The following is a 13,046-nucleotide window of genomic DNA, read 5'->3' as shown; positions in this document are numbered from 1 at the left end:
CAGCCCCCTTTAATGACACAGAAGGAGGGGGAAAGAGGGGGGAATACACAGAGGCATTCACAGATCTCACTCAGGGCATCCCACACACACACATTCATGGTTAAAATGAGCAAACAGATGCACCCCACCCCCCTTGCTGCTTCCCTCCAAAGAATGACCCAGAAGGAAGAGGGGGAAGAAGGAAGGATTCAGAAAGAACATTCTTTGTTGTGCTTTTTTGATAAATAATTGATGATGAATTGTGAGAAGCAATAAGGAGAAATTTCCTGACAGTGAGAACAATTTATCAGTGGAACGGGTTGCCTCCAGAAGCTGTGGGGGTTGGACTAGAAGACCTCCGAAGGTCCCTTCCCACTCTGTTATTCTGTTGTATTCATTTCAAAAATTGTGTAAAGCTAATTGTCTGTTAGGAAACATGGTTTCCAGAGGCTCCCATCTAAATTACAGGGTGCCTCTGAAATCCTTAATTAAGGGGAATAAATTAAATAATAGCAGTAATCTTCAGGGATTATGATATCACTATCTCTTAGGACAACTGGTTCAGATCAGGTTGATCTGATGCAATGTCCCAATATATATGAAGTTTATATGGGAGCAATCATATAAGAAAAGGCTTGTCAGTCCACCCATCGCCTACTGTTCAAAGAACTGCCAGAACACCTGACGGTCGGACGAAGAACCAAGCAAATTTAACTTTAAGGCAATTTCCTTTGGCCGGATACTGAGTGGGGGGAAAAAAATCCCATCTCTGATCTCAGGACCTTCCCACCATGGAAATGACATGGGGTCAAACTCTGTGGACGATGGCACCTTACTTCTACATTTCAGCCCCGTTTTTATTCCTCGGGTGGGCTCTTTACTATGGCCTCACCAGCATGCATATCCCTCCGGGAATCGACCAGGGGACAAAACTGCGCTTTATCTTTTTGATCGTGAAAAGTTTTGCTGGACTGGTAAGTCTCTGACTTTGGATTCTAGTTTTGCTTTCGGTTGGTTTGCCTGGCCAGCACAACCCCTCCACTGGGTGTGCCGGAGCATCCGAAACAACAATTTGGTTAGCCGGATTTATAAGAAAACCAAAATCCAGGGTTTGTTTGTTTTTTGCCTCAGATTGCTTTGGGGATCTACCTCACCTTTGCCACTCTCTCCCTCTGATCCCGTGATCTCCCTGCAGTGCTCCCGTCCATCCAACACTGGAAGTTTTTAAGAAGACTTTGGATAACCATTTGTCTGAAGTGGTGAAGGGTTTCCTGCCTAAGCAGGGGGTTGGACTAGAAGACCTCCAAGGTTCCTTCCAGCTCTATTCTGATTGATTGATTGATTGATTGGAATATCTGCTTGATTTCAAAGGAGTTGAATTGATACAATACAATACAATACAATACAATACAATACAATACAATACAATACAATACAATACAATAGCTGTTTTTTTCTTTGAAGACGTTTTGCTTCTCATCCAAGAAGCTTCTTCAGCTCTGACTGGATGGTGGAGAATGGAAGGATTGAATAGAATAGAATAGAACAGAACAGAACAGAATAACAGATTTGCAAGGTGACCTTGGAGGTCTTCTAGTCCAACCCCCTGCCTAGGCAGGAAACCCTACAATATTTCAGACAAATGGCTATCCAACATCTTCTTAAAGACTTCCAGTGTTGGGGCATTCACAACTTCTGGAGGCAACTTCTGGAAGCAACTTCTGTTCCACTGATTAATTGTTCTAACTGTCAGGGAGTTTCTCCTCAGTTCTAAGTTGCTTCTCTCCTTGATTAGTTTCCACCCATTGCTTCTTGTTCTACCCTCAGGTGTCTTGGAGAATAGTTTGACTCCCTCTTCTTTGTGACAGCCCCTGAGATATCGGAACACTGCTATCATGTTTCCCCTAGTCCTTCTTTTCATTAAACTAGACATATCAGTAATCCAGTTTCTCTTGCAGTGGAAAAAGGGATTGCCTTCTATTCAAGCAGAGTCCATTTAGAAGCGTGTCTCACTCCAACGAGAACAGACAGAGTTATGGGATAGAGATAAAAGTGCCAATCACTAATGTGGGAACAAAATGCCACCTTCTCTGAAAGGAGGACATTGATAGGGTCGATTGCCCCAAAGTTTCCGAAGGCTCAGCTAAGGATACGAATTTGCTAACTAAAGCTATTTCTTCCGTGTTTTTATCCCTCCGATTCTGTTTCCCGGAAAAGAAATTACTTTTGACATTTCTTTCACAGCAGAAGAGAAAGTGAGGGATGTTAATAATTTATCTCACATTTCCCCAGAGATTCTCCGTCGGAGGAAAGGGAAAGATACAATAACCACAAAAACAGGAAAAAGAAAAAGAAGTTGTTAGAGGGAAGGGGGGAGAAGAAGGAAAAGAATTACAATTGGAATTTTTGAGAGGAAATGATAATGTATTGTTAATTGTAGAAAAAACTTGAAAGAAATGTTCTCTTTGCTTAAATTGAATGAGAGGATGTATGCTGTTCATAGCAAAATATACCAATGGAGAAAATAAGAAATGAAAATTTGGTGTATTTTTATAGGGGCGATGGAAGATACTGTTTGAAAAATAACTATAAAGATGAAAAACAATGGAAGGGGATAATTTGGCTGAAAGTGAAAACAAAACTATGATGTAAAAAGGATTATGTAAATGAGAGGATGTAAAAGAAAAGACCCAGACAACTCTTTGTTCCTATAATATGTATAACTTGTGTTAAAAAAAATAAAAAAACCTTGAAAAAAAAACCCCGAAACCCTTCATGCGTTATCACTCGGTTTCTTCCTTATGTTTTGCGCTGTGCAGGCCTTACTTCTGGATAAACTGGGCATCTGCCCTGAATATGTGATGTTTAGGCTTCTTATGAAAGGAACGTCCGCAGGGAGTCCGTCTGACTTGATCCTCAAGGATATGCTTTTTGATGGAGTGTCAGTAAGGGTTTATTGGCCCAAAACACCAAGTCCTGAGAAGAGGCGAGCAGTTGTCTGGATCTACGGAGGGATAGGCATGTTTGGGAATGTCGGTAAGTTCTCCAAATAATTAGCAATAGCAATAGTAGCAATAGCAGTTAGACTTATATACCGCTTCATAGGGCTTTCAGCCCTCTCTAAGCGGTTTACAGAGTCAGCATATTGCCCCCAACAATCCAGGTCCTCATTTTACCCACCTCGGAAGGATGGAAGGCTGAGTCAACCCTGAGCCGGTGAGATTTGAACAGCCGAACTGCAGAACTCCAGCCAGCTGAAGTAGCCTGCAGTGCTGCATTTAACCACTGCACCACCTCGGCTCCTTATTCTTTGATCTGCAAGAGGGATGGGGAAATGTGTGGGCTAAGGGGCATCAGGATTCCTCCACACCAGAGGTGGGTTCCTATCAGCTCGAACTGGTTTGGCCAAATAGGTAGTAACTCGGCCGGATAGGTAACCGAACCGATTCTATCCTCGGCGGCGCTATCTTGATTTTCTGTTCTGCACATGCGCAAAACAATCTTCATTGAAAAAATGTAATTTTCCCTTTTTTAATGTTGTGCACATGCGCAGACCTTTTTTTAAGTGCAAATGTGCATGCGAAGTGAGCCCGCCCATCAGTGGTGGGTTTCAAAAATTGTTCGAACCTACTCTGTGGGTGTGGCCTCCTTTGTGGGAGTGTTTTGCCACCCATGTGACTGGATGGGAGTGGCTTGCCGCCCATGTGACCGGATATGAAGATGCCGACGACACTTGTCAGAACCACCTTAAATTACCTCACACACAGCACTGGCATGCATAAGAATATGATGTAAACTTGTTTTTTTAAAGGCATCTTTGGTTTGCGTTAAAACAACTTCAACACACACAATGTTCTGATTGCACCACAAACGCAGTAGTCATCCTTACCTTTCACAGAGGCACTGAGTTTTATAAATATGAGCATGATAGTGTAGAATAATCATATTTAAGGACCAGTGGTGGGTTTCAAAAATTTTTGGGAATCTCTTCTGTAGGTGTGGCCTGCTTTCCGGGTCCACTAGTGGAACCTCTTCTAACCGGTTCGGTAGATTTGAGGAACCGGTTCTACCGAATAGGTGCGAACTGGTAGAAACCCACCTCTGCCGCCCACGCAAAACTTTTTGGGCACCAAACCAGTAGTAATGCTGGCAGGAAACACCCCCTACTCCGGCAGCACACAAAGGACCAAATTGGAAAAAGGGATGTGCTCAGAGAAAAATCTATGAGTTACGGGTGGGAGGAATGGGATCTTCTCATCTGAACATCAATTCAACCAATTCTTTGTGGTATTTCAGAAAGCCATGAAAAGCTGTCCCACTTCCTTGTCCGGAAAAGTGACACTGTGGTCGTATCCGTCAGATAAGTGAACTCTGATTGACTTGCATTGCAGAAGGCTCAAAATCCAATTGCCGTAACCAGTGGTGGGTTTCAAAAAATTTTCGAACCTACTCTGTGGATGTGGCCTCCTTTGTGGGAGTGGCTTGCCGGCCATGTGACCTGGTGGGAGTGGTTTGCCGGCCATGTGTTTTCTCTCTCTCTCTCTCTCCTTCTTTTTGTCTCTCTGTCCCTTTTTCCTTTTTTTCTTTCATCTCTCTCTCACTTTTTCTTTCTTTTTTTCTTTTTTTCTTTCTTTCTTTCTTTCTTTCTTTCTTCCTTTCTTTCTCTTTCTCTCTCTGGGTGAGTCTCTGTGTGTGTGTTGTGTGTGTGTGTGTCAGTGGTGGGTTTCAAAATTTTTTGGAACCTCTTCTGTAGTGTGGCCTGCTTTCCGGGTCCACTGGTGGAACTTCTTCTAACCGGTTTGGTAGATTTGACGAACCGGTTCTACCGAACTGGTGTGAACTGGTAGGAACCCACCTCTGGCCGTAACCCTTCTCTTTCTGGATGGGCCACTAAGATACTGACAGCCATGAGGGACAAACAAGGATGCAGTACATTACTTTCAGCCCTCTCTAAGCGGTTTACAGAGTCAGCATATTGCCCCCAACAACAATCCGGGTCCTCATTTTACCCATCTTGGAAGGATGGAAGGCTGAGTCAACCCTGAGCCGGTGAGATTAGAACCGCTGAACTGCAGATAACAATCATCTGAAGTGGCCTGCAGTACTGCACCCTAACTACTGTACCACCTCGGCTTTCTGACTATAACTATGACTACAACTGACCCCCAACATTTCTGTTGCTAAGTGTTAAGTGAGTTTTACCCCCTTTTGGACCACAGTTGTTGCATGCTGCCCAGTCTTTGTGGGGCAACAACAACAACCACAACAATAATGGGGGTTAGTAGATGCCTGGAGACAGCAGAATAGAAGAGAAAGAACTGGAGAAGATAACAAAAAAGAAAGCCCTACAAATAGAAATAGAACAACTGTAGCAAAGGCAAGGAAGCGTAGAACCAATAGTAATAGGCGCCTTGGGTGCAATCCCAAAACAGCTGGAGCATCATTTGAACGCCATGAGTGGCATTGACAAATTCGCCATCAGTCAATTGCAGAAGGCAGCTTCACTTGGAACAGCTTCCATCCTGCAATGGTGTCTGTAACACCATCAAACATCCAGATCTGCCTATTTAGAGTTTAGAGTTTTATTTCATTTGTATGCCGCCCTTTTCCCTAAGGGGACTCAGGGCAGCTCACAACTCAAAAAGGGAAGGGGGGGATACAGACAGTTTAACAACAACACAAAACAATACATAGTTAAAAAGCGCAACAATCATACCATTCGAGATAGGGGCAGCAAATCTTTAGCCCCAGGCCTGTCGGAACAGCCAGGTTTTAAGGGCTATGCGGAAGGCCTGGAGGGTGGTGAGGGTATGAATCTCCATGGGGAGTTCATTCCAGAGGGTCAGAGCAGCCACAGAGAAGGCTCTCCTCCGGGTAGTCGCCAGTCGACACTGGCCGGCGGATGGAATTCGGAGGAGGCCTAGTCTGTGGGATCTAATCGGTCTAGTGGAGGTAATTGGCAGTAGGCGGTCTCTCAAGTACCCAGGTCCAATACCATGAAGGGCTTTATAAGTGACGACTAACGCCTTGAAGCGTATCCGGAGACCATTAGGCAGCCAGTGCAGCTCGCGGAGGATAGGTGTTACGTGGGTGAACCGAGGTGCACCCACAATCGTTCGCGCGGCTGCATTCTGGACAAGCTGAAGTCGCCGAATACTCTTCAAGGGCTGCCCCATGTAGAGCACGTTGCAGTAGTCCAGTCTGGAGGTCACAAGGGCGCGAGTGACTGTTGTGAGAGCCTCCCGGTTCAGGTAGGGACACAACTGGTGCACCAGGCGAACCTGGGCAAATGCCCCCCTGGTCACAGCTGACAAATGGTGTTCAAAAGTCAGCTGTGGGTCCAGGAGGACTCCCAAGTTGCGGACCCTGTTGAGGGGCGTACTGTTTGACCCCCCCCCCAGCCTGAGAGATGGAACACTTGGCCAATTAGTAGGAGGGAAGCACAGCAGCCACTCGGTCTTATCTAGATTGAGTACAAGCTTGTTAACCCCCATCCAGTCCCTAACAGCCTCGAGGCCCTGGCACATCACGTCAATCGCTTCATTGCTTCATTACTCTATCCCAGATCCTTGGTAAGGACTCGATAGGTAGACAAAATGCCAAATCCAGTCTGAACATCTGGATGACTGGGCGATGATGATGATGAGGAGGAGGAGGAGGATAGGCAGGCCAATGCATTTGAAATATTTTGTTTTGACTCCCTGTTGCTTCAGATATCCCTTGGCACCGGAGCACCCCTATCCAGCTCAACAATGCAGCTGCTACACGGCCGTAGCGCACTTTTTGAAGAATGCGCAGGACTACGGGGTGGACCCTAAGCGGATTGTGTTAGCCGGTGACAGCAGCGGAGGCACAATTGCTGCCAGCATTGCTCAGCAACTTGTGACAACGAAGGACCTGCCGCAGCTCCGGGGACACATCCTACTCTACCCTTTCCTCCAATGTCTGGATTTTAATTTACCTTCTTACCAGCAAAATCGCTCTGTTCCCCTCTTAACCAAGGAACTAGCCATTCGGCATGGCACAGTTTATATCTCAGGAAGGAGGGACAGAGCCGATGAGATTATGGCCAATGCCCACGTTCCCCAGGAATTCATGAGAAAGTATCAGAACTGGATCAATGTAGAACTCATTCCGGAAGAATTTAAAAGCCGGGGTTACGTGCCATTTGTACCTGGTCCGGTTTCAGAAGAACTTTTCACAAAATGCCAAATAATTTTCGAACCCACATTTTCCCCACTCTTGGCGGAAGATGCCATCATCCAGAAATTTCCAGAGACTTTCCTTTTAACCTGCGAATACGACATTTTCCGAGACGATGGCTTGCTCTACAAGAAGAGGCTGGAAGACAACGGTGTGCCTGTCACCTGGGTTCATCTCAAGGAGGGATTCCACGGGATCAGCATGATGATAGGTATGGGGCTACTGGAGTTCCCGGGTACGAGGAAGAGTCTCAACAGTGTGATCCAGTTTCTACAACGCTTCTAGAATTCAACAGAACTGTTTTATGTCGAGGACTACCTTTATTCCAGTAGAGAGGAATTCCCTGAGGATGGGCTCCATCAGAAATCCGAAAACTCGGAAGAGTGAACCTCTCGTCCCGGTGACCAACCCAGATTTGATCTTACAACGTTATCCTGGGACACATATATATGTTCCTTCATTCTTCATGGAAAACCCAATGTAGCTCTTTCAGGGGTTCACTGTTCCCACAGGCGGACAAAAGTGAATTAAAAAAACCAGATTTACCCCACCCACCCACCCCCCGAAAAGTCTCTCGATGGCTTTTGTGCCAGCCTCCCTCAACTATAGGCGTAAGTTCTGTTTCCTAGCAGGACCTTGCCTTGAACTGTACTTTACTTTCACCTTAGGCTTAGACCAACTTTATTGTCACTTCAAATGTACCCGAATCGGCATACATTGAAATTACATTTCGCTGCATGTAGCTCTCAAAAGGTCACCGCCTCCAATATATACTACATAAACATGACTAAATAAATAAATAAATAAATAAATACCAACTTATGCATATATACAAACTGATCTATCTGTCTCTGAAGAGACGTTTCTCTACAGCAAGACCGATGTAGTCAAATCTGAAGGGACCTCTCCTTGTTGACGCTTCCACCCCGTCTTTCCCTCTGTCCTCTTTCCTTGCTCCCTCTTTGCTTTGGTAGCAGGTTGTTTCCCCTCCCCCTCCCCTCAGTTGCTGAGCTTCTGGAAGAGCGATGGCTGACTTCATGTGAATCCTTGGGGCATCAGTAAAAAAGCAAACAATAAATCCCGGTCTGTTTCATTTCCGAGTTTCATTTCTGCCCGCCGCAAAAGACAAAGGGAGAAAAGGGAGGGTGGCGCCGAGGTGTTGCAAATGGCACGGCCGTGTTGACAGAATGGGGGGGTGCAGGTCGGTGTTCTCTGCATGTGTTGGAAGAGCAGGAACTAGCAAGGCCCTTCAGTGGGTACAAGACTGCAAGCCCCTCATGAAACGTGTGGTCCTTTGTCCTCAGCGCCTCTGCAATCAGGGACTGCAGGGATAAATGTGTGGGAATTACACAGCCAATGTCCAAATGGAGTCAGAGATGCTGACACAGACATGTAGTTTTATACAAAGAAATACTGTATATTATCAGTAAACAAGATAGTCAATGTTAGATATCAGAGGTCGAATTCCATTGGTCAAGAGGTCTGACCGATCCCTTTAAAAGGGGATGCTGTCCAACCACATCCAACTCAAGCCCGAGAATCTCGGAAGACTTATCTGACTTCTATGCAGGCCCGCAGTGAGCTCTGAGTGAGTTAACTCCAGAAGCTCCAGCTGCAGCCTGTGGAAAGTTCCAGGAGTTTCCATCAGGCAGAACCGCAGAACAAACAAGACTTGTCCAAAGGAACCACTCGCACTGAACTGTGCGGGTCAGGCAGAGCTACGCAAAAGCCCGCCTATCTGCGTGACTACGTCACCAGCTGGGTTCATCTATTCTAGAGGGGAGGGGTGTCAGATATCCCCCCCCCCACTGATAGAGGTTTCCACCAAGGTCCTCTGTTCCGGCGGGAACAGAGGTCGAATTCCATTGGTCAAGAGGTCTGACAGATCCCTTTAAAAGGGGATGCTGTCCAACCCGTCTGAGACGGATGTTTACTTGACTTGCAATAAAGAGCTGTTGTTACTGGAGCTTTTGTGTGCTTTCCTTTACCCGATCTAACACTGGTGACAAGGATGGGATCGGAAGGCAGCTCAGTCCTTCTCTTTGTTAGATCCAACATAACCAATCCCAGCAACCATTCTTTGTGTGTTTTAGCCTCCAGTCCCCTAATCACCTCTGTTGATCTTCTCTACACTCCTTTTAGAGTCTCCACCACTTTTTTACATTGGGGCAACCAAAAGTGGATGTAGCATTCCGAGTGTAGCCTTACCAAGGCCTTATAAAATGGCATTAACACTTCATGTGATCTTGATTCTGTTCCTCTGTTTATGCATCCCAGAACTGTGTTGGTGTTGGAGCTTCTTCCAGCTCCAACGGTCCTTGGAAGAAGCAAACTATCTAGACCCCTTCCAGTCAGGCTTCAGGCCCGGTTACAGCACAGAAACCGCTTTGGTCGCATTGATGGATGATCTCTGGAGAGCCAGAGATGAAGGACATTCCTCCATCCTGGTCCTCCTTGACCTCTCAGCGGCTTTCGATACCATCGACCATGGTATCCTTCTGCGACGACTGCGGGAGGTGGGAGTGGGAGGCACCGTGCTACGGTGGTTCTCCTCCTACCTCTCGGACAGGTCACAGTCGGTGTTAGTGGGGGGGCAGAGATCGTCCCCTAGGCCCCTAAATTATGGGGTGCCTCAGGGCTCGGTCTTATCCCCCCTACTATTCAACATCTACATGAAACCGCTGGGAGAGATCATCCGCAGGCACGGGATTAGATACCATCAATATGCGGACGATACTCAATTGTATCTGTCCGCCCCGTGCCAACTCAATGAAGCGGTAGACGTGATGAGCCGGGGCCTTGAGGCCGTTATGGACTGGATGAGGGTTAACAAGCTTGTGCTCAACCCAGAAAAGACCGAGTGGCTGTTGTGTTTTCCTCCCAAAGATTTGGCTAATATTCCACCACTCAGGCTGGGGGGTCAAATTTTATACCCCTCAGAGAGGGTACGCAACTTGGGAGTCCTCCTGGATCCACAGCTGTCATTTGACCACCACTTAACGGCTGTGACCAGGGGGGCATTCGCCCAGGTTCGCCTGGTGCGCCAGTTGCAACCCTACCTGAATCGGGAGGCGCTCACAACAGTCACTCGGGCCCTTGTGACCTCTAGGCTGGAATACTGCAATGTGCTCTACATGGGGCTGCCCTTGAGGAGCATCCGGCGACTTCAGCTAGTGCAGAACGCAGCCGCGCGAGTGATTGCGGGTGCACCTCGATTCACCCGCATAACACCTATCCTCCGCGAGCTGCGCTGGCTACCTGTCGATTTCCGGATGCGCTTCAAGGTGCTATTAATCACCCATAAAGCCCTACATGGCGGTGGATCTGGATACTTGAGAGACCGCCTTCTGCCAATTACATCCCTGCGACCGATAAGATCCCATAGATTAGGCCTCCTCCGTATCCCATCGGCCAGCCAGTGTCGGCTGGCAACTACAAGGAGGAGGGCCTTCTCAGCAGTAGCCCCGACCCTTTGGAACGAGCTCCCCGTGGAGATTCGTACCCTCTCCACCGTCCAAGCCTTCCGCATAGCCTTGAAGAACTGGCTCGCCCGTCAGGCCTGGGGATAAGGATAGTTACCCCTCCCGAATGATGAATGTATGTTGCTTACTATTTTATTATATGTTTCTGTCTTAATGTTTGTATTCCCCCTTCCCGGTTTTGTGTGAGCCGCCCTGAGTCCCCTCAGGGAAAAGGGCGGCCTACAAATACTAATAAAATTCTAATAAAATTCTAAAATTCTTGATGTTGCTGACCTGGTGAGGCTGGCATTATGGAAAAAAGTATTAAAGGGGTACCTTCAGGAGCCGAGGTGGCACAGTGGTTAAATGCAGCACTGCAGGCTACTTCAGCTGACTGCAGTTCTGCAGTTCGGCTGTTCAAATCTCACCAGGCTCAGGGTTGACTCAGCCTTCCACAAGAGCCAAGGTGGCGCAGTGGTTAAATGCAGCACTGCAGGCTACTGCTAGATCAGCAGGTCAGCGGTTCAAATCTCACCGGCTCAGGGTTGACTCAGCCTTCCATCCTTCCGAGGTGGGTAAAATGAGGACCCAGATTGTTGGGGGCAATATGCTGACTCTCTGTAAACCGCTTAGAGAGGCCTGAAAGGCCTATGAAGCGGTATATAAGTCTACTGCTATTGCTATTGCTAACTGCTATTGCTATTGCTAATCAAATAAATTGTGCACTTTTCTTTCTTTCTTTCTTTTTTGCTGCCCACCACCCAGTGAATGGATTGTGAAGTCCTGCGCTGGGAAACCTCGAATCTGACTGTTGTCTTACCTGAACGGTCCTTCTATGGGTGCTGCAAAGGGAATCCAATCATGGGTTAACTTTGTCCTTTAGCCTTGAGACTGAGTATGTAAATTTTGACCACGCCTCCTCTGACTGGACCGATTCAGTTTTCGCACGAAGTCCGCCAAAGTATGCCAATGTCAATCATGCTGTAGGCAATTCCGGTACTAAGGTACAGTCAAAAAGTCCAGTCAGAAAAAGTGAAAGGTTAGTCACAGAGTCACAATCAAGGTGGAGCCCTGACCATCCGAAACTGTGGCCGGGTTTGGATTCCCTTCGCAGCACCCATAGAAGGACCGTTCAGGTAAGACAACGGTCATTCTCCTGTGTGCTGCTCAGGGAATCCAATCATGGGATATGCCAAAGCAATTAATTCCCAGGGCGGGAGCTAGGCTGGTCAGGCTCCTCCGCAGAAGGAAGGACCCTTTGCAACACTCTCCGCCCGAAGGAGGCCTCAGCCGAGGCATAGACATCAATCTTGTAGTGTCGAATAAATGGTGAGGGTGACGCCCAGGTGGCCGCCCTACATATTTCTTCCACTGATGAAGAGACTGCGCCTGCAGGGTGCAGGGGTCTCCCCAACCGATGGTCCACTTCACGGTTCCAATTCCTGAGACTGCTTCCCAATAAGACACGAAGGCTGCAATCTGGGTGAAATGGCAATCTCTGTCTTTCCAGAGTGCTCTTTTATTGACATGCTTGCATACATACGCCATATATTCCTTAGCCAATAGCAAAGCACCACACATATATTTTAAGTAACTTTCCAATGGCTAATTTCAGTTATGTACCATTCTACACATTCCTTTCAGGTGCAGATTGTTTTTGCTTAAGCTGCGGTTAAGCCGGGTTTCACAATGTCTATTTTCCGCTGCCAACTTCCTTAGCTTGTTCTTTCTCAGAATTGTTTCCTTGACACGTCAGCCAACTGGCCTTGGTAAATTTCCACTAGGTTCTTAATTCAGATAGCTTTGTTCTATCCTTCTTTGGCCTAGCTATTTTACCTAGCCTGTCATGGCAACAGTTTGGTTCCCACATCTCCTCCTTTCTTTTTATTTAAAGGGGAGGCAATTACCATGGGTTGTTTCTTTCTCAAAAATCCCTTTTTCATCGGGCAACCAGGAATTGTCAATTCTGGTGCGTTGGCAGCTACTAACATTGCATTATGTTTTTGAACCGCTGCTTCAGCAATACTCTGCATAGTGGAGCGTAACAATGGTAAAATACATGGTAGCATTATTAAACTTAATAAAATCATACCAATAAAAAACAATCCTTGTTTCCAATTGTGAAATATACCTCCTAACCATCCATCGGTATCTAACCTACCTTTCCAAGTTTGTATTGGAACATGTGCAGTCTGTATCATTTTTTGAGTTATTTTCTCTATTACAGTTCCGGAATCATCTATCTGTATACAACAGTTACTAAGATTAAATTTTCCACATACCCCGCCTTCAGCAGCAAGCAAGTAATCTAAAGCTAAACGATTTTGCATAATATAGGTTCTTGATAATACACTTTCTTTTGCAAGTTTTGTTAATGGCAATGCAGTTTCATTAGTAATTATT

General features: G+C 46.5%; 1 protein-coding gene across 1 annotated transcript; it reads left to right on the top strand.

Moving 5' to 3' along the window:
- Positions 1-683: 683 nt before the first annotated feature.
- Positions 684-7,467, top strand: LOC148046981 (arylacetamide deacetylase-like 4). Its single transcript, XM_087711209.1, has 5 exons — positions 684-953; positions 2,799-3,015; positions 4,276-4,334; positions 6,447-6,451; positions 6,693-7,467. Exons 1-5 carry the CDS (start codon positions 771-773, stop codon positions 7,465-7,467), a joined length of 1,239 nt encoding a protein of 412 aa, XP_087567335.1. The 5' UTR covers positions 684-770.
- Positions 7,468-13,046: the final 5,579 nt, after the last annotated feature.

Source organism: Thamnophis sirtalis, unplaced genomic scaffold (genome assembly GCF_051295495.1).
Source record: "Thamnophis sirtalis isolate CommonGarterSnake01/CBP01778 unplaced genomic scaffold, rThaSir2_p1.2 scaffold_3, whole genome shotgun sequence".
Taxonomy (NCBI): Eukaryota; Metazoa; Chordata; class Lepidosauria; order Squamata; family Natricidae; genus Thamnophis; species Thamnophis sirtalis.
Note: the sequence above shows the minus strand (reverse complement) of the source record. Positions and strands in the feature narration are given on the sequence as shown.

Excerpts from the sequence above, each read along its gene's own strand:
- LOC148046981 (XM_087711209.1), top strand. The coding sequence starts at position 771 with ATGGAAATGACATGGGGTCAAACTCTGTGGACGATGGCACCTTACTTC. Across the intron at positions 954-2,798 it reads TGAAAAGTTTTGCTGGACTG|GCCTTACTTCTGGATAAACT; the intron begins GTAAGTCTCTGA and ends TGCGCTGTGCAG. Across the intron at positions 3,016-4,275 it reads AGGCATGTTTGGGAATGTCG|AAAGCCATGAAAAGCTGTCC; the intron begins GTAAGTTCTCCA and ends GTGGTATTTCAG.